The following is a 24,709-nucleotide window of genomic DNA, read 5'->3' on the forward strand; positions in this document are numbered from 1 at the left end:
TAATCAAGTCTTTGTTTCGACCTTATCCCCCTTATTTTCAATTAGATTTTTTATTTTCTCTCTTTTTTATATATAACTTTTTAATTATTTTTTTATTATTGTAAACCGACCAGAGACTTTGTGATGGTCGGTATATCAAAATATTAATAAATTTGAAAATTGAACTTGAAGTGGTGGCACCCTGAAGTTTCCCCTTTTCTGTTTGAGGTAACTCCCAATTCGAGCCGGACTGGGGGGTGCTCTGTGTTTTGGCATTGGGCACGGCACGGTTGGTGCAATTGCTGGACCCAAATGCATCCTTTCCTTCTCTTCAGCAGGTGTAGAACAAAAATGGAACATCCTGCACTGGTACTTATTCTATTTCCAACTTCGTCATTACTGGGAATCCGAACCGCGGGGACCTGGGATTCGACCTCTGGATAAGACTTTTTTCAGCTACTCCGATTCTGCTCAATAGTCAGTAGAAGGAAGAAGGTGTTGATGCCCCTGTACAGGTCATTGGTGAGGCCCCACTTGGAGTATTGTGTTCAGTTTTGGAGACCGTATCTGGCGAAAGACGTAAGAAGACTTGAGGCGGTCCAGAGGAGGGCGACGAAAATGATAGGAGGCTTGCGCCAGAAGACGTATGAGGAGAGACTGGAAGCCCTGAATATGTATACCCTAGAGGAAAGGAGAGACAGGGGAGATATGATTCAGACGTTCAAATACTTAAAGGGTATTAACGTAGAACAAAATCTTTTCCAGAGAAAGGAAAATGGTAAAACCAGAGGACATAATTTGAGGTTGAGGGGTGGTAGATTCAGGGGCAATGTTAGGAAATTCTACTTTACGGAGAGGGTGGTGGATGCCTGGAATGCGCTCCCGAGAGAGGTGGTGGAGAGTACAAACTGTGACTGAGTTCAAAGAAGCGTGGGATGAACACAGAAGATTTAGAATCAGAAAATAATATTAAAGATTGAACTAGGCCAGTTACTGGGCAGACTTGTACGGTCTGTGTCTGTGCATGGCCGTTTGGAGGAGGATGGGCAGGGGAGGGCTTCAATGGCTGGGAGGGTGTAGATGGGCTGGAGTAAGTCTTAACAGAGATTTCGGCAGTTGGAACCCAAGCACAGTACCGGGAAAAGCTTTGGATTCTCGCCCAGAAATAGCTAAGAAGGAAAAAAAAAATAAAAAATTTAAATTGAATCAGGTTGGGCAGACTGGATGGACCATTTGGGTCTTTATCTGCCGTCATCTACTATGTTACTATAAATTGTCTCACTGGTATAGTGTTCTGCGGATTTCCACACAGTTGGAGGGGATGAATAAACTAGGGGAGCGCTGGGAGGGGGGATCTTGGTCAGCGTTTCTCTGACCACCAGTTTTTGGAGTGTTTTCGGATATTCTATCTATTTCCCCAAATCTGATGATTTTCAGGAATTGACAACCTACTAGCGACGCAAGCAGCGAAACTTGACCACACCATCTCCAACTTGCTATTAACAATGAGCGACTTCAAATCATTTTGAAAAGAAATTAAAACCCTGCTATTCAAAAAAATGTATCCAGAAGTCTTAATTCTACCCCTTGTTCTCCTCCTTCCTTACAAATTCCCCCCTCAAAGTCTCTCCCTCTCCGTAAATCTTTCTCCTCAGAGTCTCAACCATGTAAACAGCTCCCCAAACTGTAAATTTCCTGGAACTGGGGAGGAGGAAGTGACGTCATCTTACTGAATGGCAGCTTAAAGCAGGAGCTCCGTCGGGCTTTTGTTTATTTTAGTGCTTGGCGCTCCCAAAGTGAGTTTTTTTGCCACTATTTTGGGCTGGCAGGGCTCCCCCTCCTATGGCGACTCGAAAACGCTTAGAAAAATTTAAATTTTTTGATGAACCGCCGGATAAATCGGGCCCGGAGGCGATGGGCGGCATGGGGGAGAAAAAAAAGATGGCGGCCGGACCGGCGATTCACTCCGAGTTGGAAGACGAGGGCATTCTGGATCAGCTGGGGGAGGCTGGAGATGTGCCTCAGAAATCCATGACGGACTGGTTTAAAGAATTAAATGCGGAAATCATCGCAGTGCGGGGGAATGTGAGAGCGGCGATTGCGGAGCTTCGGTCAGAGGTCAGTGAGTTGGGAGCCTGCGTTTCGGCTTTTGAAGACCACGTGGCCACACTTACTACGGCTGTGTCCACTACCACTGATGTTACAGGACGCCTATCCAGTGAGCTCCGGGATCTTCAGACTCAGGTTGAGGACCTTGAGAACCGCTCTCGGCGCTGCAATCTGCGCTTCAAGGGCATCCCTGAAACGGAGGCTTATAGGGATTGTAAAGCGGTGGTTCGAGCTTTTTGTGAGCATTTGCTGTGAGCTGATGGAGCTGAAATGCCTGATACCATCGTGCTGGTGCGTGCCCATCGCAGTCTGGGAGCTGTCCGAGCCCAGGGCACTCGTGATATCATTGCTTGTTTCGGGGAAGGAACAGATTTGGCTGGCAGGCCGTCGACAAGCTGCTCTCCGGTGGAAAGATTTGGCTGTGGGAGTTTTTCAGGATCTGGCGTGGTCTACCTTGCAGAAGCGCAGAGCGTTTAAAGATGTCACGCAAGCGTTGCGCTCTGGGGGTCATAAATATCGTTGGCTCTTTCCCTTCGGCATGTGGCTGTCCATCTCAGCGTCTCGTACATCTCGGCGTGTGAGCACAGTGTCGAAAGCCTGGGCGGAGATGCGAGCCCTGGGCTGTGGGACTCTGCTGGATGGAGAGCGGCCTCCGGCTGTGGCATCAACCTCTGCACAGAGCGAGACTTGGAGACCGCGTTGCGCTCTGGCAAGAAACCTGCGAAGCCCCAGTCCTGACTGTGTTTGCACTCAAAAAATAACGAATTTGTTTGGCCTGATTTCGGTAGTTGGCTTTAGCTCGGCCTGTTATGAGCTGGCCCTATGGGAGTGACTGGTGGAGATGGAGACTATGGTTGGCTCCTGTGCTCCCTTGGACTTATGTTTATTTTTATCTGCACATAATAATACCACAGTGCGTTTTTTGTGTTGTTCTCTGGTTGCTTGGGTTTGGGTTTTGGTGGGGTACATTTGATTGAATGCATGGGGTTTGGTGAGTGGGGGGAGTGCTTGGAATTTGAATGGGGGGTGGGGGGGTGTGGTGTGGCACATTGTGTATGTTAGCGGATGCATACTTTGGCAGTTTCATTGTTTTTGAAATTGGGTGCTGATTGCCTTTGGGGGAGGATTGCACTTTCTACAAGCTGGCGAATCCTGTTGCTCAGGGTTTGATGCAGCGAAGGGAGGGGGGAGGGGGGTGGGGTCTGGTGGGGCTAGGGTGAGGGGTGGCAAGGGGCGGGTGGGTGATAAGCTTTTCACCGTAGGTTCATGGAATGTTAATGGACTTAATAGTCCGGGTAAGCGTAGTATTGTGTATAAGAAATTGGTCCGCATGCAATGGGATGTTTGTTTACTTCAGGAAACACACTTGAGGCCTCGTGATGTGGCAGTGTTACGCTCCCCCTCTTTTGATCAGATCTGGACCCACCAGGGGTCGGCACCTGGGAAGAGGGTGGGAGGGTTGGCCATATTAGTCAGAAAGGGGCTGGGTCTTGTGGTGAACATTCCTTTTCAAAAATGCTTTTGAGCAATAATTCTTAATCTTGAATTAATTAATAATGTTGTATTTGACCATGCATCTTAAATTCCTAACCTTGTGTTTTTACCTGACCACCTTTTCTATAATAATTTGTAGTTCTAATCCCCTTCGCCTTTTTGTTCTTGTTTGTTAAGTTTGTATATAGTCTAGTTTATTTTAATGTTTATGTTTAAATAATGTATTACTTTTAATATTGTAATTTTAATTGGGTTTTTTTATGATTGTTCATCGCTTTGAAGTATGATTAAGCGATTCATCAAAAACTTTAATAAACTTGAAACTTGAATCAAGTCTATCGTGATGGTGATGGGAGATTTCTGGCTCTGGTGGCAACTTTGCAGGGCCGTCCCATCACTATTATCAATTTGTATGGTCCCAATACAGGACAGGCGAGATATTTTGAGTCCCTTAGAACTGATTTGGTGGATTTTGTGAAAGGGTCAGTGTATCTTGGTGGGGATTTTAATGTTATACCCGATGTTAATTTGGATCATTCTGTGGGTGGGACTCGCTCTCCATCTAAGGCCTCTAGACGGGCTCTACTGTCTCTGTTTTCTACTCTGGGCTTGGTAGATTGTTGGAGGTTGTCTCATCCAATGCAGCGCTCCTATACTCATTATTCTCATGCACATAGATCATATGCGCATATAGATGGGCTATAGGTTCATCGTAATTTGTGGGGTGGGATTCGACAGGCGGAGATTGGCGCTATCCAAGTTTCTGATCATGCGCCAGTGTGGGTAGCCTGTGTGGGTTTCTGGGAGGGGGAGGGATGTCGTTTTTGGAGACAATGAGTGTTTATTGAAAGATCCGGCTGTGGTGCGCGAGGTGGGTATGACCGTGGACCAGTACCTTCAGAATAATGATAATAACACGGTTAGCGATGCTACTTTGTGGGATGCGCTGAAGGTGGTGGTCCGGGGTGTTTTTATTAAATGGGGTGCTCGCCGTAAAAAAATGCATGCACTGCGCTCTTTGATCCTTCATGAACAGCTGGAGCGGTTGGCGAGGTTGCATCAGAGACACCAGGACCCTTTAGTATATGAGCAACTTGTTAAGGTACGTGCGGAACTTTCTTTATTGCAGATGGAAGAGTATGAGTTCTTGAGGTCGCGTTTTCGACAAACGGTTTATGAGTATAATAACACACCTGCGTCTCGCTTGGCTCGACTTATTAAGTTGAAGCAGGCGAGAGCGGCTATCACAAGTGTACGGGATTGCGCGGGTACCTCGCATTGTACTGATTCGTCTATTAGGTCGGTTTTCCTTTCTTATTATTCTGACCTTTATCAGGCTTCGATGGGGCGGGATTCCACTGCTATTGAGGGGTATCTGTCTGCGTTGCAGCTTCCTCAGCTTTCGGAGTCTGATAGGGATTTTCTTAATGAACCTATTGAGTTGGGGGAAGTTCTGGGAGTCATTGCTAATTTGAAATTGGGAAAATCGCCTGGACTGGATGGGTATACTAATCAGTTTTATAAACTTTTTCGTGAGGTTCTTGCGCCGCTGTTGGTTCGCGTAGCGAATGGGGTGCGGGATGGATCCCCCTTGCCCACCTCTATGGGGGAGGCCGGGATATCGGTCTTGCTTAAGCCGGGTAGAGACCCTACTGGGTGTGGATCGTACCGTCCGATTTCATTGTTGAATACTGATGCAAAAATTTTTGCGAAAGTTTTGGCTCTTCGTTTGGGTAGGGTACTTCCCTCCCTGGTGTATTTGGATCAATCTGGTTTTGTTCAAAGGCGGCAGGTTTGTGATAATATTAGAAGAACGTTACATCTCCTGTGGGCCGCACAGCGGACTTCAGCTAAAATTGCCTTTTTGGCGATTGATGCTGAGAAGGCTTTCGATCAGGTAGCGTGGGAGTTTTTATGGAGAATGCTGCACAAGATGGGGTTGGGCTCTTTCTTTTTGGCCTGGGTGCAAGCCTTTCATAAGGCTCCTAAGGCCACTGTTCGCATTAATGGGGGTTATAGTGAATTATTTTCCATAGCTAGGGGTACTCGACAGGGTTGTCCTCTGTCTCCCTTGTTGTTTGCCCTTTCTATGGAACCCCTGGCCATTCGTATTCGGGAGCATGGGGATTTAATGGGTGTGACGGTTGGAGATTTCGAACATCGTTTAGCCCTGTTTGCCGATGATGTGTTATTGTATGTTCGGGACCGAGATGCCTCATTGCCGATTCTTGTTGATCTTTTTTTGGAGTATGGGCGGGTTTCGGGGTTTACGGTGAATATGGATAAATCGGAATTATTGAGTGTTAATTTGCGAGAAGCAGATCAACTTTGCTTGGCTGCCAGGTTTCCCTTTCGCTGGGATCCTGGGGTTATCCGCTACTTGGGGATTCGATTGTCTGCAGATTTATCCCATTTGTATGCCGTTAACTATGCGAGGATTATTCAACAGATTCGGAATGACATTCAACGCTGGAATGGGTTTTGGTTGTCGTGGTGGGGTCGCATAGCAGTTCTTAAAATGAATGTCTTACTTCGCTTGTTTTTCCTTTTCCAAACGTTACCGATTCCTGTCCCCTCTCTGGTTTTGAAGCAGTTACATACTTTATTTTTTCGTTTTATTTGGCAGGGGAGACCTCCTCGTATTTCTAGGGCTGCTTTGTGGGCAGCTAGGTCAAGAGGGGGGCGTGCCGTACCAAATCTGTTTTGGTATTTCCGGGCTGCTCAATTACGGCTTTTGCTAGATTGGGAGATTGCAGATTCTAAGCTGGCGGTGTGCATGGAACAACATTTTGTGGGTCCTCATTGTTTGAAGTATTGGCTTAGGTCTTCTTCCACTGGTGCTGTGAGATTAGCGGTTCCGGGGAACCCGTTTTTAGAACATCTTTTGAAATTGTGGTGTGATACCCGTCGGCGTTGGGGGGCCGGGGTAGTCCCGTCGATTTTTGGTGCGGTGCGGGAAGAGCCCATGTTCCCTGTCGGGAGGGAGAATCCTACTTTTGTACGGTGGGCACGATCTGGGTTGCGTACCTTTCGAGATGTGCTTCAGAAGGGGGTCCTGGTGTCTTTTGAAACTTTCCAGCTTAGTAATGCCTTGCCCAGAGGGGATTTTCTGGCCTATTCTCAAATACGTCATTTTCTTCAGTCTCAGGGGTGGGATAGGGGGTCCTTTCAATCTCTTGATCCTTTTGCTCACATGTGGTTCACTCTCAAGAGCCTTCCTAAACCTATCTCTGTTCTTTACCAATATATTCGGGGCTCCTTTTCTTTTCCGTCTCTCTATCAAAGGGCTTGGGAGGTGGATTTGAACTGTACATTTTCTGCTCAGGAGTGGGCTACGATTTGTACTGAAGTGGGCAAGGTCTCCTCTTGTGCACTTATCCAGGAAAATGCCTATAAAGTTGTTATCAGGTGGTATTATACAACGGTGAGTGTCCAATGTATGTTTCCTGGTGCTTCGGCCCTGTGTTGGAGATGTGGGCTGGCCCTGGGGACATTTTTACTTATTTGGTGGGACTGTCCCGTTCTACAGCCTTTCTGGAGGCAGGTGGTGGGTTGTTTATCACAATTGTTACAAATTATTTTGCCCTTTTCTCCACAGGGTTGTTTGCTAGGCCTTTATAATGTCTGTTTGCGTTCATGGCAAACTAAGCTTCGGCGCTGGGGTCTAGCGGCAGCTAAATGCTTGATTGCCGCCCATTGGAAGAGGGTCCTGGCACCCACTAAACTGAACTGGGCTTTAAAGCTTCGGTTTATCAGTAATATGGAACTGTCTATTGCAAAGCGTCATGGTTACTATTATACTTATACCCGGACTTGGACATTACTACTTGACAAAATAGATTCTTTATTTTGAGCTTACTTCTGTGGGGTTGGGGGGGGATTGTGGACTGGGGGGGCTCTCCTGCAGAAACAACAGGGGGTCCCTCTTTGCTGGTGGTGGAGCTTGGGGGTGGGGGGTGGTATGTGGAGTTCTGGTTATTGATGGATATCGGGGGCTTGATTGTATTGCTGGGGGGGTTTTTATGTGCTCTGTCGATTTATTGCTGGGACTCTTTGTATGTTTGCTTTCACTTGGGATGTCCCTGATATTCATACTCTGGTTTGTATATTTCTAAAAATTTTCAGTAAACATTTATTAATTAAAAAAAAAAAAAATTTCCTGGAACTGTCCAGTCATCTTTTTGTAATCCAAAACCCTAAATTGTCATTTTCCTGGAAATGTCCAGCTAGTTTCAAGGTACGGGCGGAATCGAAGTCATTAATGTAATGTAATGACTAGGCACAGAGGAGCACCGCTTGGGATGTGGGAATGGCACTTATATTCATTCTTTCCTAGAGTGTACTAAGCTTGCTATTTGGCAGGAGCTCTTGGTCATCCTTGAGACTGCTGTCCACCGATCTGTGGCATGGGACTATGGGATACTTCTTTTGGGATTTCAGGAACCACTTTGGGAGCAGGGATTTACCCTGCCCCAATGCAGATTCCTATACAATGCTACACTTTTAGTTAAATAGCTGATCTTGCCCAATTGGGTCTCAGAGGATTCATCCCCAGCGACTCAGTGGAGATGTAGGTTGAGAGAACTGGCCCAATTTGAGATTCGTTCCTATAGTATGTCCGGATTACCACGGACATGGGCTCCTTTTGAGGGGGGTCCGGACAGCTTTTCAAAACCCAGCACTGCTTCTGCACCCAGAGGTTGTGAGATCTGATCGCAGTGCTGCTCCTTCTGACCTTGGGAAAGTCACTTAATCCTCCAGTGTTGTCAAAGTAAAAAAAAGGCAGCATACAAGTTCCCTTATCCTTGTTCTGTATTATATATGATTTATAAAATGACAATTGTACAGAATAGTTTCTTTTTATACTTGAATAAAATCAATTCAATATGAAATCATAACTATTCAAGGCTTCTGCAGATCGAATCAGACAGTTTGCAGGGACTGAGCTCCCAGGGACAGGGACAATTTTTTCCCCATGTCATTCTCTAAATATAACATAATAATACTAATGTGTTGCCTGTGCAGGATCCCAAATTGTTTGTTGGGGGGAATCGCCTCCCTCAGGATTAGAAAGGAATTGGGGGAGGAGCCAAGAAGGCTGGTGATGTCACAAGGGAGCTCTGCCCCTCTTAGTGCTCATTGGTCAGCCCCCCAGAACGGAAAAGGCAGAAAGGAGGAGGAGTTTCAGCTCATTGTTTAGAACTTCCCTGGGAGCGGGAAAAAGTTGACTTGCTGAACTTTCCGCTCAACAAAGCCTCAATTCTCCAGTTTTTCAGCTTCTGCTCTTCTCTCTCCTCCCAGCCCTGAAATAGAGGAAGAAGAACCCCAAATGTCCAAAGACCAGAGAGAAATGGCTGCAGGAGCTTCTGCTCAGGTAGGAGCTCCCCCACCCCCACTTTTCCTGGCAGGGGGAGGGGCAAGATGGGGGGAGGGGACTTGGAATAGTTTGACTGGGCTGACCGATCCAAAATAAGCGACTGCTGAGGACCAGTTGCTCAGGTCCTTTCCGACTGCCCTGCCTTCTGCCACCCTGAATCTCTCCTGCCTTTCCTCAGGTTTAAAGCGGGTTAAAACCACGGACTTGCAAAGAAAAAAAAAGTAGGCTTCCTCCTCTGCCAGGCATTGAGGACCAGACCATCTACAGAAGGTTTGCGTATGACTATCCTGCTGTCCACGGAGAACCTACGTTACAGGTAAGTAACTACACTTTTCCTCCTCTGCCAGGCATTGAGGACCAGACCATCTACAGAAGGTTTGCGTATGCCTCGGGATCGCTGTAGAGCAATCTGGGCGGTCAGTTGGGGGCATGATTCCGATTGCCCTCATTTGCATGAGGGTGATTTGTGAATCAGCCCCCCGGACACAGATCGGATCGCTCACGGTGAATCAAGCCCTTAGTTTGTAGCTGGGGCAGTGGAGGATTAAGGAGCAGCCCTGGGATTCCATTCAGCCTCTGGGAGCAGCTCAGCCACTTGGCCACTCCTCACCTCATGGTCCATCCGTAACGTGACCATTTATTTATTTTTTTCCTCAAAACAGGACATCTACTAATGTTTAGGTAATAGTATTTATCAAGTCACATGGAATACAATTCACTCAGGGCTCCTTGTACAAAGCCGCGCTAAGGCCTCAACACGCGGTAGATTTTCGGCTAGCGCGCACTAAAACCGCTAGCGTGGCTTTGCGAAAGGAGCCCGTAGTTAATACAGAATAAAGCGCTGTGTTTAATTGCCAAACTTATAACAAAAAAAAACTTTCAAAGTTGAAATTAAACGCTACCAACAGCTGATACAAAAATCCACAGAGACGGCAGCTACGGCAAATATCCACCCAGAGACTAGAGCCGCTAAAGGGCAGGAGACTCTTCCTTACATTGAGAGAACCCTTTGTTGAAAAGGACCCTACTTTTCCTTTTAAAAAAGAAGAACCCACTGAGCTTCCTAGCCGAGATTATTGCGGCGGAAAAATATAACACCGGGGCCGCTCGTGCTGGAATCAACTCATTAACCAGGGTGCTGAGGCTGAAACACGATGGACAATTTCTACCCCTTTCAAATCTAAAATGTTTCTAGTTCCCGTAAATTCTTATGTAATTCCTATGTAATTCTTATGACAATTCTTATGCAAAGTTACAATTCTGGAAACCTTCTGAGAAATCTTATGTAATCTGCCTTGAACCGCAAGGTAATGGCGGAATAGAAATCACTAATGCAATGCAATCGTTAGCTAAGCTTGCTGCCTGCGTACACAAAAGTCCTTAAAGTGGTTGCGCTTGCTTTTTACTTTTGGAGGTGAAACGCTATCCCGACACTAAAAAATGGTGACAGCCTGTAGCTAAATTCAACTAGCAGGCTTCTGACCGACTTGCATGTGTGCGAGACATATTGCGCAATGCGCTGTCATCACTGCGGTAACCTCCAAGTTTTTTATTTTTCGCGCCCTTTTTGGAAATTGTTACACTGGGTTGCTCTCTTTCTGAAAATGGGACATTTCGGTGTCCCAAAGCTGTGCTTGGGGGACAACGGGATAGGTTGCCTAAAAACATATAGTGTCGCCCACCAGGCCTCTAGTCAGGACAGCAGAAGGCGCTGGTGGGGACTAGATTCGGTTCCCTGGAACTAAGGTAGCCCTTAGGAGAAAGCACTGGCCCGGGAGCTTGCCCAGGACCAGCTGTAGTAGCCCAAAATCACCACCCTACAAAACAGTCAGTGTAAAGAAAAAAGAGTTTTTATTCAACCCTTTTACTGGGCTCAAGTCAGAATGGCCAGGTTGGCAATTTTTTAAGGGACTGTCTCAAAATAACAGGTTTCTCTTTAAAAACAGTAAACCTTCTTGGCTCAGAAATAAACCTTTCCTGAGGTGTCCTTTGTGTGTGGCTGGGTAACCAGTCCCTGACTTACTCAGCTTCACTGCCTGGGGAGTAGCCAGCTAACTCCTGACTATGGCTACTGACCTGGTCAGCTCTTTTGGTAAGGGACCTTAAGTTCCTGATGCTGCATTCTCTTGGGAGCAAGCCAGCACTGGTGCTGGGTTGATCACAATGATCACGTTATCCATCTGGTCTGCCCAATAGTCACATTCATTCTCGAGGCAATTTATTTAGTTATTTAAAACATTTTGTTGCTGTTGTATCGATGCTTATTCAATTTTTTTCAAAATACAAGGGACCACAACTGCCCCAGAGTGAACCCCAGTAAAAAGAAACCAGCTAATAGCCACATACTCGACAGTGTACAATGGTGAACAATAGCAACCTAAACATTTTTAATCCGCCTTTATCCAAGGTGGCTCACAATATTACAAACATATTTCAGGACTTGCACAACACAAAGATCCCCTACATCAGGAATCCAGTATGTTATTCCATTTTACTTGAAAAATTCCACCATATTCTGTAAGACGTATAGGTCACTTTACAACTCATCCATGCTCCATCCACAAGTATGCCTCCCCCTAGATTCACTAAGGGATCCGATCCATGAAGGATCCGATCCATGTCCGGGGGAGGCTGATTCACGAATCGCCCTCATGCAAATGAGGGCAATTGGAATCCCGCCCCAAACCATCTGCCTGGATTGCTCTATAGCGATCCCAACGCATGTGTAGACCATCTGTAGATGGTCTGCAAAAGTGCTGGCCCTCCATGCCCGGTAGAGCTAAATTTTACTTTTTTGACTTTTTAAAACTTTTTGGCAAGCCCGTGGTTTTAACCTGCGGGTTAAAACCACAGGCTTGCACAGCGGGGAAAGGCAGGAGATTTGGGGCAGAGCAGGGCGCAGGAGAATCGCGGCTTCAGGGCAGAGCAGGGCGCAGGAGAATCGCGGCTTCAGGGCAGAGAGCAGGAGATTCGGAGCAGAGCAGGGCGCAGGACAATCGCAGCTTCAGGGCAGAGCAGGGCAGCAGGAGAATTGCGGCTTCAGGGCAGAGCAGGTCGCAGAGAATCACAGCTTCAGGGCAGAGAGCAGGAGATTTGGGGCAGAGCAGGAGAATCGTGGCTTCAGGGCAGAGCAGGGCGCAGGAGAATCACAGCTTCAGGGCAGAGCAGGGCGCAGGAGAATCACAGCTTCAGGGCAGAGAGCAGGAGATTTGGGGCAGAGCAGGAGAATTGTGGCTTCAGGGCAGAGCAGGGCGCAGGAGAATCACAGCTTCAGGGCAGAGCAGGGCGCAGGAGAATCACAGCTTCAGGGCAGAGCAGGGCGCAGGAGAATCACAGCTTCAGGGCAGAGCAGGGCGCAGGAGAATTGCGGCTTCAGGGCAGAGAGCAGGAGATTCAGGGCAGAGCAGGGCGCAGGAGAATTGCGGCTTCAGGGCAGAGAGCAGGAGATTCAGGGCAGAGCAGGGCGCAGGAGAATCACAGCTTCAGGGCAGAGCAGGGCGCAGGAGAATCGCGGCTTCAGGGCAGAGAGCAGGAGATTCGGAGCAGAGCAGGGCGCAGGACAATCGCAGCTTCAGGGCAGAGCAGGGCGCAGGAGAATCACAGCTTCAGGGCAGAGAGCAGGAGATTCAGGGCAGAGCAGGGCAGAGGAGAATCGCAGCTTCAGGGCAGAGAGCAGGAGATTCAGGGCAGAGCAGGGCGCAGGAGAATTGCGGCTTTGGGACAAAGCAGGGCGCAGGAGAATCGCGGCTTCAGAGCAGAGCAGGGCAGCAGGAGAATTGCGGATTCGGGGCTGAGCAAGGCGCAGGAGAATCGCGGCTTCAGGGCAGAGAGCAGGAGATTCGGGGCAGAGCAGGGCGCAGGATAATCGCGGCTTCAGGGCAGAGAGCAGGAGATTCGAGGCAGAGCAGGGCGCAGGAGAATCGCAGCTTCAGGGCAGAGAGCAGGAGATTCGAGGCAGAGCAGGGCGCAGGAGAATCGCGGCTTCAGGGCAGAGAGCAGGAGATTCAGGGCAGAGCAGGGCGTCAGGAGAATCACGACTTTGGGGCAGAGAGCAGGAGATTCGGGGCAGAGCAGGGCGCAGGAGAATCGCGGCTTCAGGGCAGAGCAGGGCGCAGGAGAATCACAGCTTCAGGGCAGAGAGCAGGAGATTCAGGGCAGAGCAGGGCGTCAGGAGAATCACGACTTTGGGGCAGAGAGCAGGAGATTCAGGGCAGAGCAGGGCGTCAGGAGAATCACGACTTTGGGGCAGAGAGCAGGAGATTCGGGGCAGAGCAGGGCGCAGGAGAATCGCGGCTTCAGGGCAGAGCAGGGCGCAGGAGAATCACAGCTTCAGGGCAGAGAGCAGGAGATTCAGGGCAGAGCAGGGCGTCAGGAGAATCACGACTTTGGGGCAGAGAGCAGGAGATTCGGGGCAGAGCAGGGCGCAGGAGAATCGCGGCTTCAGGGCAGAGCAGGGCGCAGGAGAATCACAGCTTCAGGGCAGAGAGCAGGAGATTCAGGGCAGAGCAGGGCGTCAGGAGAATCACGACTTTGGGGCAGAGAGCAGGAGATTCGGGGCAGAGCAGGGCGTCAGGAGAATCACGACTTTGGGGCAGAGAGCAGGAGATTCGGGGCAGAGCAGGGCGCAGGAGAATCGCGGCTTCAGGGCAGAGCAGGGCGCAGGAGAATCACAGCTTCAGGGCAGAGAGCAGGAGATTCAGGGCAGAGCAGGGCGTCAGGAGAATCACGACTTTGGGGCAGAGAGCAGGAGATTCGGGGCAGAGCAGGGCGCAGGAGAATCGCGGCTTCAGGGCAGAGCAGGGCAGCAGGAGAATCACAGCTTCAGGGCAGAGAGCAGGAGATTCAGGGCAGAGCAGGGCACAGGAGAATTGCGGCTTCAGGGCAGAGAGCAGGAGATTCAGGGCAGAGCAGGGCACAGGAGAATCGCGGCTTCAGGGCAGAGAGCAGGAGATTCGGGGCAGAGCAGGGCACAGGAGAATCGCGGCTTCAGGGCAGAGAGCAGGAGATTCAGGGCAGAGCAGGGTGCAGGAGAATCACAGCTTCAGGGCAGAGCAGGGCGCAGGAGAATTGCGGCTTCAGGGCAGAAAGCAGGAGATTCGGGGCAGAGCAGGGCACAGGAGAATCGCAGATTCAGGGCAGAGAGCAGGAGTTTCGGGGCAGAGCAGAGCGCAGGAGAATCACGAATTTGGGGCAGAGAGCAGCATATTCGGGGCAGAGAGCAGGATATGTAGTTGGAAAGCACTGAACGACTGGTCCCCAGCAGTCGCTTGTTTGCTGATTGGCCAGCCCAGTCGGTGTTGCTTTTCTTTTTTTTAGTGAATCTCTGCTTGCCTACATTTGAATGCCGTTTCCCCTCATTTGCATGTGCGGGTCGGAGGATGAGCAGGACAGAGGTTAGTGAATCAGGTCGAAGGGAAATCAGATCGCAAAGGGGTCGCTAAGTGGTTGGAACTTGATCGGTGGGCTTAGTGAATCTAGCCCTAAGTAATTTACATGCACAAGTATACAATAATGGCTGATGGCGATGCAGAAGGCGCTGAGGGTGTTCCTGGTTTGTGTTTCAGATGCAGGTGAAGTTTGAGGACGTGGCTGTCTCTTTCTCCCAGGAGGAGTGGGAATATTTAGATGAAGGGCAGAAGGAGCTTTACAGGGAGGTGATGAAGGAGAATTATGAGACTCTGATCTCCCTAGGTAAGGAGACATTTTTCTGCACTTCCTTTGCTCCAGAAACTTCCAAGTGTGATCAGGATCTCTCTGTACTAACCTCTATCTTAAGCTGACAGTGGGAGGGACCATAAGACATAAGAACATAAAAATAGCCTTACTGGGTCAGACCAATGGTCCATCAAGACCAGTAGCCCGTTCTCACAGTGGCCAATCCAGGTCAGTAGTACCTGGCCAAAACCCAAGGAGTAGCAATATTCCGATACAGGGCAAGCAATAATAGACTTTTCCTCCAGGAACTTGTCCAAACCTTTCTTAAAACCAGCTACGCTATCTGCTCTTACCACATCTTGTGTGTCCTACAAGTTTTCTCCCTTTGAAATCAGGGACAGATTATTCTCTGTTTCTTGAAGAAGAGCTAAAATGCAGGGTCAGAGTAGCCCAAATGGTCAGAATCGGACTGCAGAAGATTATAATATACCTGGAAGTGGTCTTTAAGGTGTAGTGGTCAGCTTCTAGCATTATCTGACACTGTGAACTGCTCCAAAGGCTCCAAAATTGTCTCCAGGATCACCATGTGATAAGGGTAATACAAAATAGTCTCACCAACTTCTATTTCTGGATCGGTAGCATGGAATGTTGCTACTCTTTGGGTTTTGGCCAGGGACTAGTGACTTAGATTGGCCACCGTGAGAATGGGCTTGATGAACCATTGGTCTGACCCAGGAAGCCTAGTCTTTTGTTCTTAACATCAGGTCAGGCCCTTAAAAAATGATCTTCCCCTGCCCTTCCCAGGATCAGTCCTTGTTTTCCCTATTTTCAACCTTTATCTTGCTTTTCTTCCACACATGAAGCTTCTGTAGGCTGATAATTTGGCTCTTTCGAGAATTTACAATATTCTCTAGAGAGAAACATTGGGGTAATTATCTGGTCACCTGTGATAGGACCAAAATATAATATGAGCCTAGAGAGCATAGTGACATAGCAAATGACGGCAGATAAAGACCCGAGTGGTCCATCCAGTCTGCTCAACCATACATGCTCCATAAATTAATTTAGTATTTTCTTAAATATTTCTGGGCCAGAAACCCAAAGCCCTGCCCAATAGTGTGCTTAGGTTCCGTCTACTGAAGTCTCCATCAAAGCTCACTCCAGCCCATCTTAACCATCCCAGCCATCAAAACCCTCCCCAGCCTGTCCTCAACTGAATGTCCATAGAGGGAACACAGGCCGTGGAAGCCTGCCCAGGACTGACCTTAGTTCCTCCAATTATTTTCTGATTAGATATCCTCTGTTTGAACTCTGTCACCGTTTTCTTCTCCTCCATCTCCCTCAGGAGCACATTCCACACATCAACCACCCTCTCCGTAAAGAAGAATTTCCTAACATTACTCTTGAATCTACTATCCCTCAACCTCAAATTATGCCCTCTGGTTTTACCATTTTCCTTTCTCTGGAATAGATTTTGTTCTATGTTAATACCTTTGAAGTATTTGAACATCTGAATCATATCTCCCCTGTCCCTCATTTACTCTAGGGCAGGGATCCCAAACCCCCAGTCTGCGGCCCACTAGTGGTCCACGGCCGTCTGATAGCTGGGCCACGAGAGTACTGCCAGCAACGGGCATCTCTTCCCCTCGTCTTGTGACCGTCTGATAGCCAGGCCATAAGAGAACTGCCGGCAATGGACATCTCTTCCCCTCAACTTCACAGGTGCTCCAGAGTTTTCCGTTTCTGAGTGTCTGAACGCGGCAACATTTTCACAAGTCTCAATGCAACTGTCCCAAAGCTTCTCCTCTGACGCACTTCCTGTTTCCACCTGGGCGGCTTGCGTCACAGGAGAAGCTTTGGGACAGTCATGCGAGATTTGTGAAAATGTTGCCATGTCCGGATACTCAGAAACTGAAGAGCATCCGCAAAGGTGAGGGGAAGGGAGAAAGGTGGCCCGACGAGGGGAAGAGGTTCAGTGGCTCTGAAGGGAAGTGGAGGGAAAGGGGGAAGGGTAACAGATGCTGAAAGGGAGGGAGAGGAGAGCAGACTCTGAAGAAAAGTGGAGAGAGAGGAAGGAGCAGACGCTGGATGGAAGTGGGGAGGGGAGAAGATGCTGGTTGGAAGGGAAGAGAGAGAGGAGAACAGACGCTGGTAACGTGTTCCAGAGCTTAACTATTCTCTGAGTGAAAAACATTTGCTCCTATTGGTTTTAAAAGTATTTCCTTGTAACTTCATCGAGTGTCTCCCAGTCTTTGTAATTTTTGACGGGGTGACAAATCGATCCACTTGTACCCATTCTGCTCCACTCAGGATTTTGTAGATTTCAATCATATCTCCCCTCAGCCTTCTCTTTTCCAAGCTGAAGAGTCCTAATCGTTTTAGTCTTTCTTCATATAAGAGGAGTTCTATTCCCTTTAACATCTTGGTTGCTCTTTGAGATAAGGAGACCAGAATTGAACGCAATACTGCAGATGAGGTCACACCATGGAGCAGAGGCATTATAATATTCTTAGTTTAGTTAACCATCCCTTTTTAAATCATTCCTAGCATCCTGTTTGCTTTTTTGGCCACTGCCGCCGATGACACCCAGATCCTTTTCTTGGGCGCTAATCCCCAAGGTGGACCCTAGCATCTGGTTATTGTTCCCAATGTGCATCACTTTGCATTTGTCCACATTAAATTTCATCTAATCTAATCTGTGATTTCATAAACCGATTCATCCCAACAGGAGGGCTTGATATCTGCCACATGGACAGCCAGTCTTCCAATTTCCTAAGGTCTGCCAGCAATTTTTCACAATCCACATGCGTTTTAACAACTTTGAACAGTTTAGTGTCATCTGCAAATGTAATCACCTCATTCGTCGTTCCAATTTCCAGATCATTTATAAATAAGTTAAATAGCACCAGACCCCTGCAGCACTCCACTGTTTACTCTCTTCCATTGAGAAAAAATAACGATTTAACACTACACTCTGTTTTCTATCTGATTACCAATTCCTAATCCACAACTGAACTTTGCCACCTATCCCATGACACTTTAATTTTCTCAGGAGCCTCTCGTGAGGAACTTTATCAAAAAGCTTTCTGAAAATCTAGATACGGTACACTATATCAACCTGCTCACCTTTATCCACATGTTTATTCACACCTTCAAAGAAGTCAAGCAAATTGATGAGGCAAGATCTCCCTTGGCTGAACCCATGCTGACTTTGCCTCATTAAATCATGTTTGTCTACATGTTCCACAATTTATTTTTTTATCTTTGTTGCCACCATTTTGCCCGCACTGAAGTCAGGCTTATCAGTCTGTAATTTCTCAAATCTACCCTTGAGCCCTTATTATAGAAACATGATGGCAGAGAAAGGCCACTTGGCCCATCCAGTCTGCCTAGTCACACCATCCACTATTTCCTCCTATCCCATGCTTTTTTTTTCTGTCTGATTTATTGTGTAAGTTCTTTTGTGAACCACCCAAAATTTTGCATAGTGCGGTATAGAAATATATAAATATCTGACCCTTCTTCTGGATTTGGCTGGTGTCGAACCAAGCCATTCCTCTTTCCTTTTGTGAGATGTAGTGGATTTCACCTGACTCCAAATATGACTCTTAATTAGCACTCCAAACTCTCTGAGGAAGGGACCACCTTAAGCACAACTGAGGTTCAGGAGATTTAAGGAAGGCAACTTCTGGTTTTACTGTAGGCAAATTTCTCTGACTCCATTTCTACCATGATGTACTTCTCAAACACTTCCAGGAAAAATTGATTAATCTTACCATGCTGATGTAGTTTTGAAAGTTTTTTGTAATATCGCTGTCTGTATACAATCTCTTCCTCTGTAAACTGCTCTGAACTGTTTGTGGTATTGCGGTATATAAAAATAAAGTTCTTCTTAATATTACTAGTGTTTAAACCCGTTACTTTAACGGGTGCTAGAATATATATCTTTCTTTCTTTCTGTCTCTCTCCCTGCCCCTGTCTCTTTCTTCCTTTCTTTCTGTCTCTCTCTCTCCCGCTGTCTGTTTGTCTTTCTTTCTGTGTCTCTCTCTCTCTCTGGCCCCCTGTCTGTCTGTCTCTCTCAATGCCCGCTGTCTTTCGTTCTCGTGCGCTGCCTGCCTGCCTTTCTTTGTCTTTCTCCGTGGCCCCGTTCTGTCTCCCCCCAAAGCAAACCAAGATTGCTCCCTGGCCCTTTCCCTCTCCCCCACCCCCCCCACTTCCATGTGCAACAGCAGCATTTCCCTTCCCCTCTATTTCCCTGTGCAGCAGCAGCATTTCCCTCCCCCGCCCCACTTTCCTGTGCAGCAGCAGCATTTCCCTTCCACCCTTCCCTGTGCAGCAGCAGCATTCCCTCCCCCTCCATTTCCCTGTGCAGCAGCAGCAGCATTTCCCCCCAATCCCACTTCCCTGTGCAGCAGCATTTCTGGCTAGCTCCCTTACCCTTGCCGAAGTTATTTTTGAGTTTAAAGCTGCCGCGGCGGCTCCTCTCACGATCCGTGCCTGCGTAGGAAGCCTTCTCTCTGACGTGACGTCAGAGAGTCTTCCGACTCAGGTGCGGCTCGTGAGAGGAGCCGTGGCGGCGGCTTTGAACTTAAAAATAACTTTGGCAAGGGTAAGAGAGCCAGCCAGACCGTGGGCTGCAGAACAATTCCTGGGGGGCCCGAGTTTGACACCGCTGTTAGACAGAGTGAGTGCAGGAGGAGGGAGTCGCTGGCATGTTCCCTGCCTCCGTGTTCAAAAATCGAATTTGGCACAGACCCAGGGACCACGGTGGCAGGGAACACGCCGTCCTAAGGATTATAACTTGGCTACAAAGCATATTTCTTAGAAAGATAATAAATTTCCACCACTATTTCATTTGGAATTGTATTGGTATAAATCAAAATAGATTCTTATGTAACCCCAGAGCCAAGAATAAATATAAGTGAATCACAGCTTTACGCATTCTTTTGGAGATAGCGAATATGGAGGTGAGCAGGCAGGAGCTGGTCATGCCTCAGTTAGGCTCTCTACCTGCTTTTTCAAGTTTTAAACATTTGTCAAGTAGTCTTTTAACTGGCATCTTAAAGGGGCCATTTTAAGCTCTAACAGTATGTCAAGCTTTATCTGCTGAATCTCTTTATACAGGTAGTTGATTTGTCCCAATAAATAAATAAAATTCATCATAGCTGATCCTTTGAATTCCTGCTGCATATTTTTCTTTGAATAAAAGGGAAATATACTGTATTTTTTTGCTCCATAAGATGTACTTTTTCTCCCCCAAAAGTGGGTGGAATAAGGGTGCATCTTATGAAGCGAATACCCCCCCCCCCCGTGAGAACTGATGGCAGCCATTCAGAGAGCAGCACCAGACCAGGCAGGAAGCGAAAACTTTGCATCTGCCTTCTGCTCCGCTCTGCCTGAACAGGAGAACAGCCATCCAGCAAGGGAGGCGGGCAAGGAGGAAAGCTCCTGCCGATACAGTGCTGGACCCAATGGACTTAAAAAAAAGGTACCGGGGGGGCTGCCTATGGGGGGAGTGCCTACGCTGCCTACAGGTTTTTCGTTATATAAGACCCTGTCCCAGCCTACCACTAGACAACCAGAGGGGTACAGGGCAGGACGGTGGGAATTTTTTTGGGGGGTTATCCTCTTCTACAGGTGGGTATGTCTTATGGTTGGTTGCATCTTATAGGGCAAAAAATATGGTAACTGAGTTTTCATGTTTATTCCTGGAAACAGGCTCTGTAAGGATAAGTCCTGATCTGTTCTTGTGGATTAAACAAGATGGAGAGACACATATCCAGGATCCCCAGGAGTCAGGAGAGAGAGAAGTTAGACATTCAGACAAGGGTGAGTAACAAATACTCTACAGAATGATATGGGCTATAGTAATAATAACTACAATACAGAGTAAGAGGAGGTATTTCAGAGTATATGACTGTATATTATGCATGTTAATCTGTAACCTGTTATGAGCTCATTGGGAATAGCAGGATAGAAAACGAAGAAGTAACTAGAGCTGGATAATTGTAATTTTATACGAATACAGATGAGTATAATTAATAACTAAATATTAGAAAATGATTATTAAAACCCCAGACTGGCAATGACATGCTTCAGTTTAAATCTTTTCTTGCTCTTTCTTTGGGAGCATCTTCTTTCTGGAGTTCTCTTGTTGGACTTGCTTTTAAAACAAAAAGTTTATGTATTTTTGGATCCGAGGCAGCTCTAGAATTTTCCGTGAGAGAGGGAACATGCGATCAGAGGTGGTTGGAGGCGGGAACAAGACTTTGAATGTAGTTGTGGGTAGGGGAGTTCCTGTTTTCATGTCTTTGTGGGCTGCATTTGTTGCTGTTATACCTTTTCTTTAATTGTTATTTTTCCCTTTGGGTTTATTGCTAGTTGGAAAATTAGTTTCATAACTTCTTTTAAGAAAAAGAGAAAGGTTTGAAGACTTATTTGCTAATTCGTAGAGTTTTCTTAACATCAGAAATTCCATGTAGTGATGTGAGTCCGGAAAACTTTGTTTCCCTAGCAACAGCAGCAGATGAATCCAGAGACCAATGGGATAGCTCACATCTACCAGCAGGCGGAGATAGAGAAACTGATTAACAGGTGGTCCTATTGGCTGGCACTCCTCCTGTTTATCTAGTATTCTCTATCTCCCAGCAGGAAAAGGTCGCTATTCAACTAGCTCCTGAATTCTGACTGTGGCTGGAACTTTATTTTCTCCTGTTGAGGTTTCTCTTCAGCGAGACTGTCATTCTGTTTCTCCTGTTGAGGTTTCTCTTCAGTGAGACTGCCATTCTGTTTCTCCTGTTGAGGTTTCTCTTCAGTAAGCTGGCAATGCTATTTCTCCTGTTGAGATTTTCTCTTCAGTGAGACAGGGGTGTCCGGCTGAACGGTGCCGGCTTTAGGGGTTACACCTGGGCCCCCCCAGGTCCCTGCCTCACCCTCCCTCCAGTGATAGAGGGTCTCACTGGGTCTCAATTTTTTTCTTCTTTCCCTTCTCTGTAAAAAAAAAAAAAAAGAGACCACAGTTGCTACATTATGCCATGCTTTTGCTGCAAACTGGCTTCAACCGGCCCTAACAACAAGCTGTGAGTATGTCTGGCTTTTACAGTTGTTTGAACTTCAGGTTCTGTTTGGGAGTCTTAGTACTGTGGGTTCGGTCATGTACATTTAAGGCATGGATATTTTATTGTGGCTAAGTTTTATGACTAGAAATCCTTGGAGGGAGCCGGGACTTCCCGCCCTTTGCATGCACGTGCTTGGTTTCCTTGTTGGTTACAGCACGGCAGTAGCGGTGCGATTTCTTGCTCGCACTTGTTCTCATTGTTGGGTTTCAGTGCAGCAATAGTAGTCCTGTTTATTCTGAGGCTTTCTTTCATCGGTGTTTGTCACGGCCATGTGCAGCTGATTGTGCAGGTGCCGGTTTATAGCAGCATGAGATGGGACATGTTTTTTCCGGCGCTGTGGGCCGTTCTTCTGGTTATTCCCTGAGTCTGATTTTATTTCTATGCAAGCCGCGGCAGGGTAAATTTTGCGGGGCTTGAATCCAACTATGTTTCTAGGAGCGTTGATGCAGCGGCCACGTGTCAGTGAGAATCCGGCGTGCGCTTGGGTCTCCAGCGATGGCAGGAGAGCTGCAGCGTTCCGATAGTTTGTTTCCAGCTGACTTTGGTCAGGGTATGCCGGGGCTTTTCTCCTTTCCGGTTCAGACAAGTTGTATGTGTTTCACCAACTTTGGGACAAGCTTGGGCAGCTTTATATGTCTATGTCTGTGTTCCTGCTGTACTCCCTTGAGGGAAGCTGCTTGTTTAATCGGACTCTGGGGTTAGCACTCAAGGGGTTTACCAGAGAGACTCTGACCTGTGCTAGGTCACCCAGTCTCGGTTTGTCTCCGGACTGGGGCGACATACGGCAACTCACGGCACGGTGAGATCAGCAGTAAGATAGTGCCCTGTATTTCACACAGGTATCTCATTGTCTCTCTTGGGGTCCCTGCAGATTGAGCCTTTGTCTGTTGGTAACTGTCCTTATTTGGGCCTTTGTGCTGAGCTGCATGTGTCTAGTAGTGGCACAGGATATTTATGCCTAAAGGTAGTACAAGCAGTTTCCAAGTTCAGGCTGTCCCTATGGGCATAATGACACTGCGCATCTTCCTGCGGCCAGGGCTCTCTTTCTCTATTTCTGAGGGGGCCTGGACTTCAGATTTCCATGCTTATCACGCTGGTTTCTCCTGTCACCATTTTCTCATGGCACATGCTAGATGGGCCCCCCGACCAGACAGAAAGGGCTGTACAGCTCCTGTTAACCAGGAGCCAGTTACCTATTCTATCAAACCCGCGGAGGATCACGCACTATGTGGCTGTTAGCCTCATCCCTGAAGCTCTCATTAGCGATGTGAGCTTTGTCTGATACCTGTAAGGCTGCTGTTGTTTTCCACGGAGCGGTAGATGCAGCATCTTGATGAGTGTAGTATGTATTCACTTTAAAGGACATACGTATTTCGCTCATGTTGCATGGGTTTAGTACTGTTTTCATGGTTCCAGTACATTCCTCTTTACATTGTGAAACTTGAATTTTCCTAGGAGAATCTTCTTGCAGATCCTACAGTCTCATCCTGCCATTCCCTGACCTTCTGCACTTCATTCTGAGGGGATCTTGACTTCTTTCAATGACTCTTCAGGCTTTCTCATGAGGGAGAAGACGCTATAATCTCAGGTCAGGGGGCTGTGAAGATTTTTCAGGATGCTTGCATCCTTGCATCCTCCTCAGGTTTCCAGTTTGTTCTTGGAGTCTCTATGTTTTGTGTTTCCCTATTCAGTGTTACTGGTCCTCAGGACAGTTCTTGTAGTTCTTCAGGAGCTAAGGGACGTTGTTCCACTTACTGCATGGTGCCCGACACGGGGGCATTGGGCAGGCTGGATCCCATTCTTCTGAATTAGTTTCTCGGGGTTACACATTTCTGCAGACAACATGGTAGTATATTTACATTTTCTCTATGGACTCCGAATCGGCACTTGGTTTGCCTGCCTCCCTTGGAGCAGCGCTTTTGGTTTAGGCACATGCCAAAGCCTACCCAAGGCTTCACGAACGTTTTAGGTGATGTGGGCGGTGGTACCGTTTTGGCGCTACCAGGCGATTCCTCTAATTTCTTCTTGATTGCCTGCTTGATTCGGACGACTTCCAGTCGGGCCATTTGACTGACACGAAAAGGGTGGTATCTTTTCCTCAGTTCTTTACACGTGCATCTTCAAATTTGCACAGCGCTCTTTTCTCCTGTACTATTTATAGGTATATCGGGGTAATGTTTTTATTCATATAGGAGAGACATGTGTTTCTTTCCGGAGACTTGGGCTTGAGGTCTCGGTCTCAGATTGGTATTCTTCTTCGCTTACCATGACCAAGAGTATGGGATTCTGTACAGTTTCTGTGATCCATATTGCTGACTCCACTGGGAACTTCGGCTTGCTTTCCCCTTCTTACGCTACAGCAGTCGCTTTTATTCCGGTGTTTCCCGGTATCTCAGGGCTCCAATTATTTGGTATGCTCCTCCTGCATCGCTCTGTACGATTTGGTGGCTCAGCGTGATTTCTCTTTTCAAGGCATGCCTCGGTCTTTGCTGGACTAGCTCATGACCACCGACCATCCCGGGCTGTCGGGTTGGGGAGCTCGGTGGCTTCCATCCTCAGCTTCAGGAGTCTGGTCTTCAGAGGCGACTCAGTACTTGTTCATTCTTCTACTCTTGAGCAGGGTCAGGCTATCTTTCTGGAGCTTCAGATCATTCTTCCGGATTGCCGCTGAGGGTCCTTTTGGTCAGTATTAGGATGGGGGTATTTCTCTACAGCTTGGGCAGTAGGTGTTGTACTCAGTTGGCAGGTGAAGTTGGTCTGCTTCAATGGGTGGACTCTCATCTTCGTCTTCTGTTGGCAGATCCTTTTATGGATCAGGATAAGAGTTTGGATAGACTTTCTCTCCGCGGAATCTGAGCATGGCCCTTTTCTTATATGTTACAGTGTACAGCGCTGTGTACGCTCTGGAGGACATTCTTAATGCTTGCTTGCTGGCAGGGAAGCGGTTGGCGAAAGAACTTTATGACCATTCCGCCGG

The 24,709-nt window shown here is 47.6% G+C and overlaps 1 protein-coding gene and 1 pseudogene across 9 annotated transcripts in view; one reads left to right on the top strand and one right to left on the bottom strand.

Annotated features, from left to right (window-relative positions):
- LOC117355254 overlaps nt 1-24,709 on the bottom strand; it is a 623,529-nt pseudogene that overhangs the window by 163,390 nt on the left and 435,430 nt on the right.
- Nucleotides 1-24,709, top strand: part of LOC117355229 (zinc finger protein 850-like) — an 85,139-nt gene that overhangs the window by 43,572 nt on the left and 16,858 nt on the right. For 2 of the 9 annotated variants that reach the window (XM_033933485.1, XM_033933486.1), the window contains exons 1-3: nt 8,806-8,956; nt 14,524-14,650; nt 20,333-20,443. The exons of 6 other annotated variants lie outside the window; for them this stretch is intronic. In XM_033933485.1, coding sequence (XP_033789376.1) covers nt 8,912-8,956; nt 14,524-14,650; nt 20,333-20,443 — 283 coding nt within the window. In that variant the 5' untranslated portion in view covers nt 8,806-8,911. Of the gene's footprint in view, nt 1-8,805; nt 8,957-9,137; nt 9,276-14,523; nt 14,651-20,332; nt 20,444-24,709 lie in introns of those variants that run through there. One more of the 9 variants, XM_033933488.1, reaches the window with a different exon arrangement.

This window comes from Geotrypetes seraphini, chromosome 2, assembly GCF_902459505.1.
Source record: "Geotrypetes seraphini chromosome 2, aGeoSer1.1, whole genome shotgun sequence".
Classification (NCBI taxonomy): Eukaryota; Metazoa; Chordata; class Amphibia; order Gymnophiona; family Dermophiidae; genus Geotrypetes; species Geotrypetes seraphini.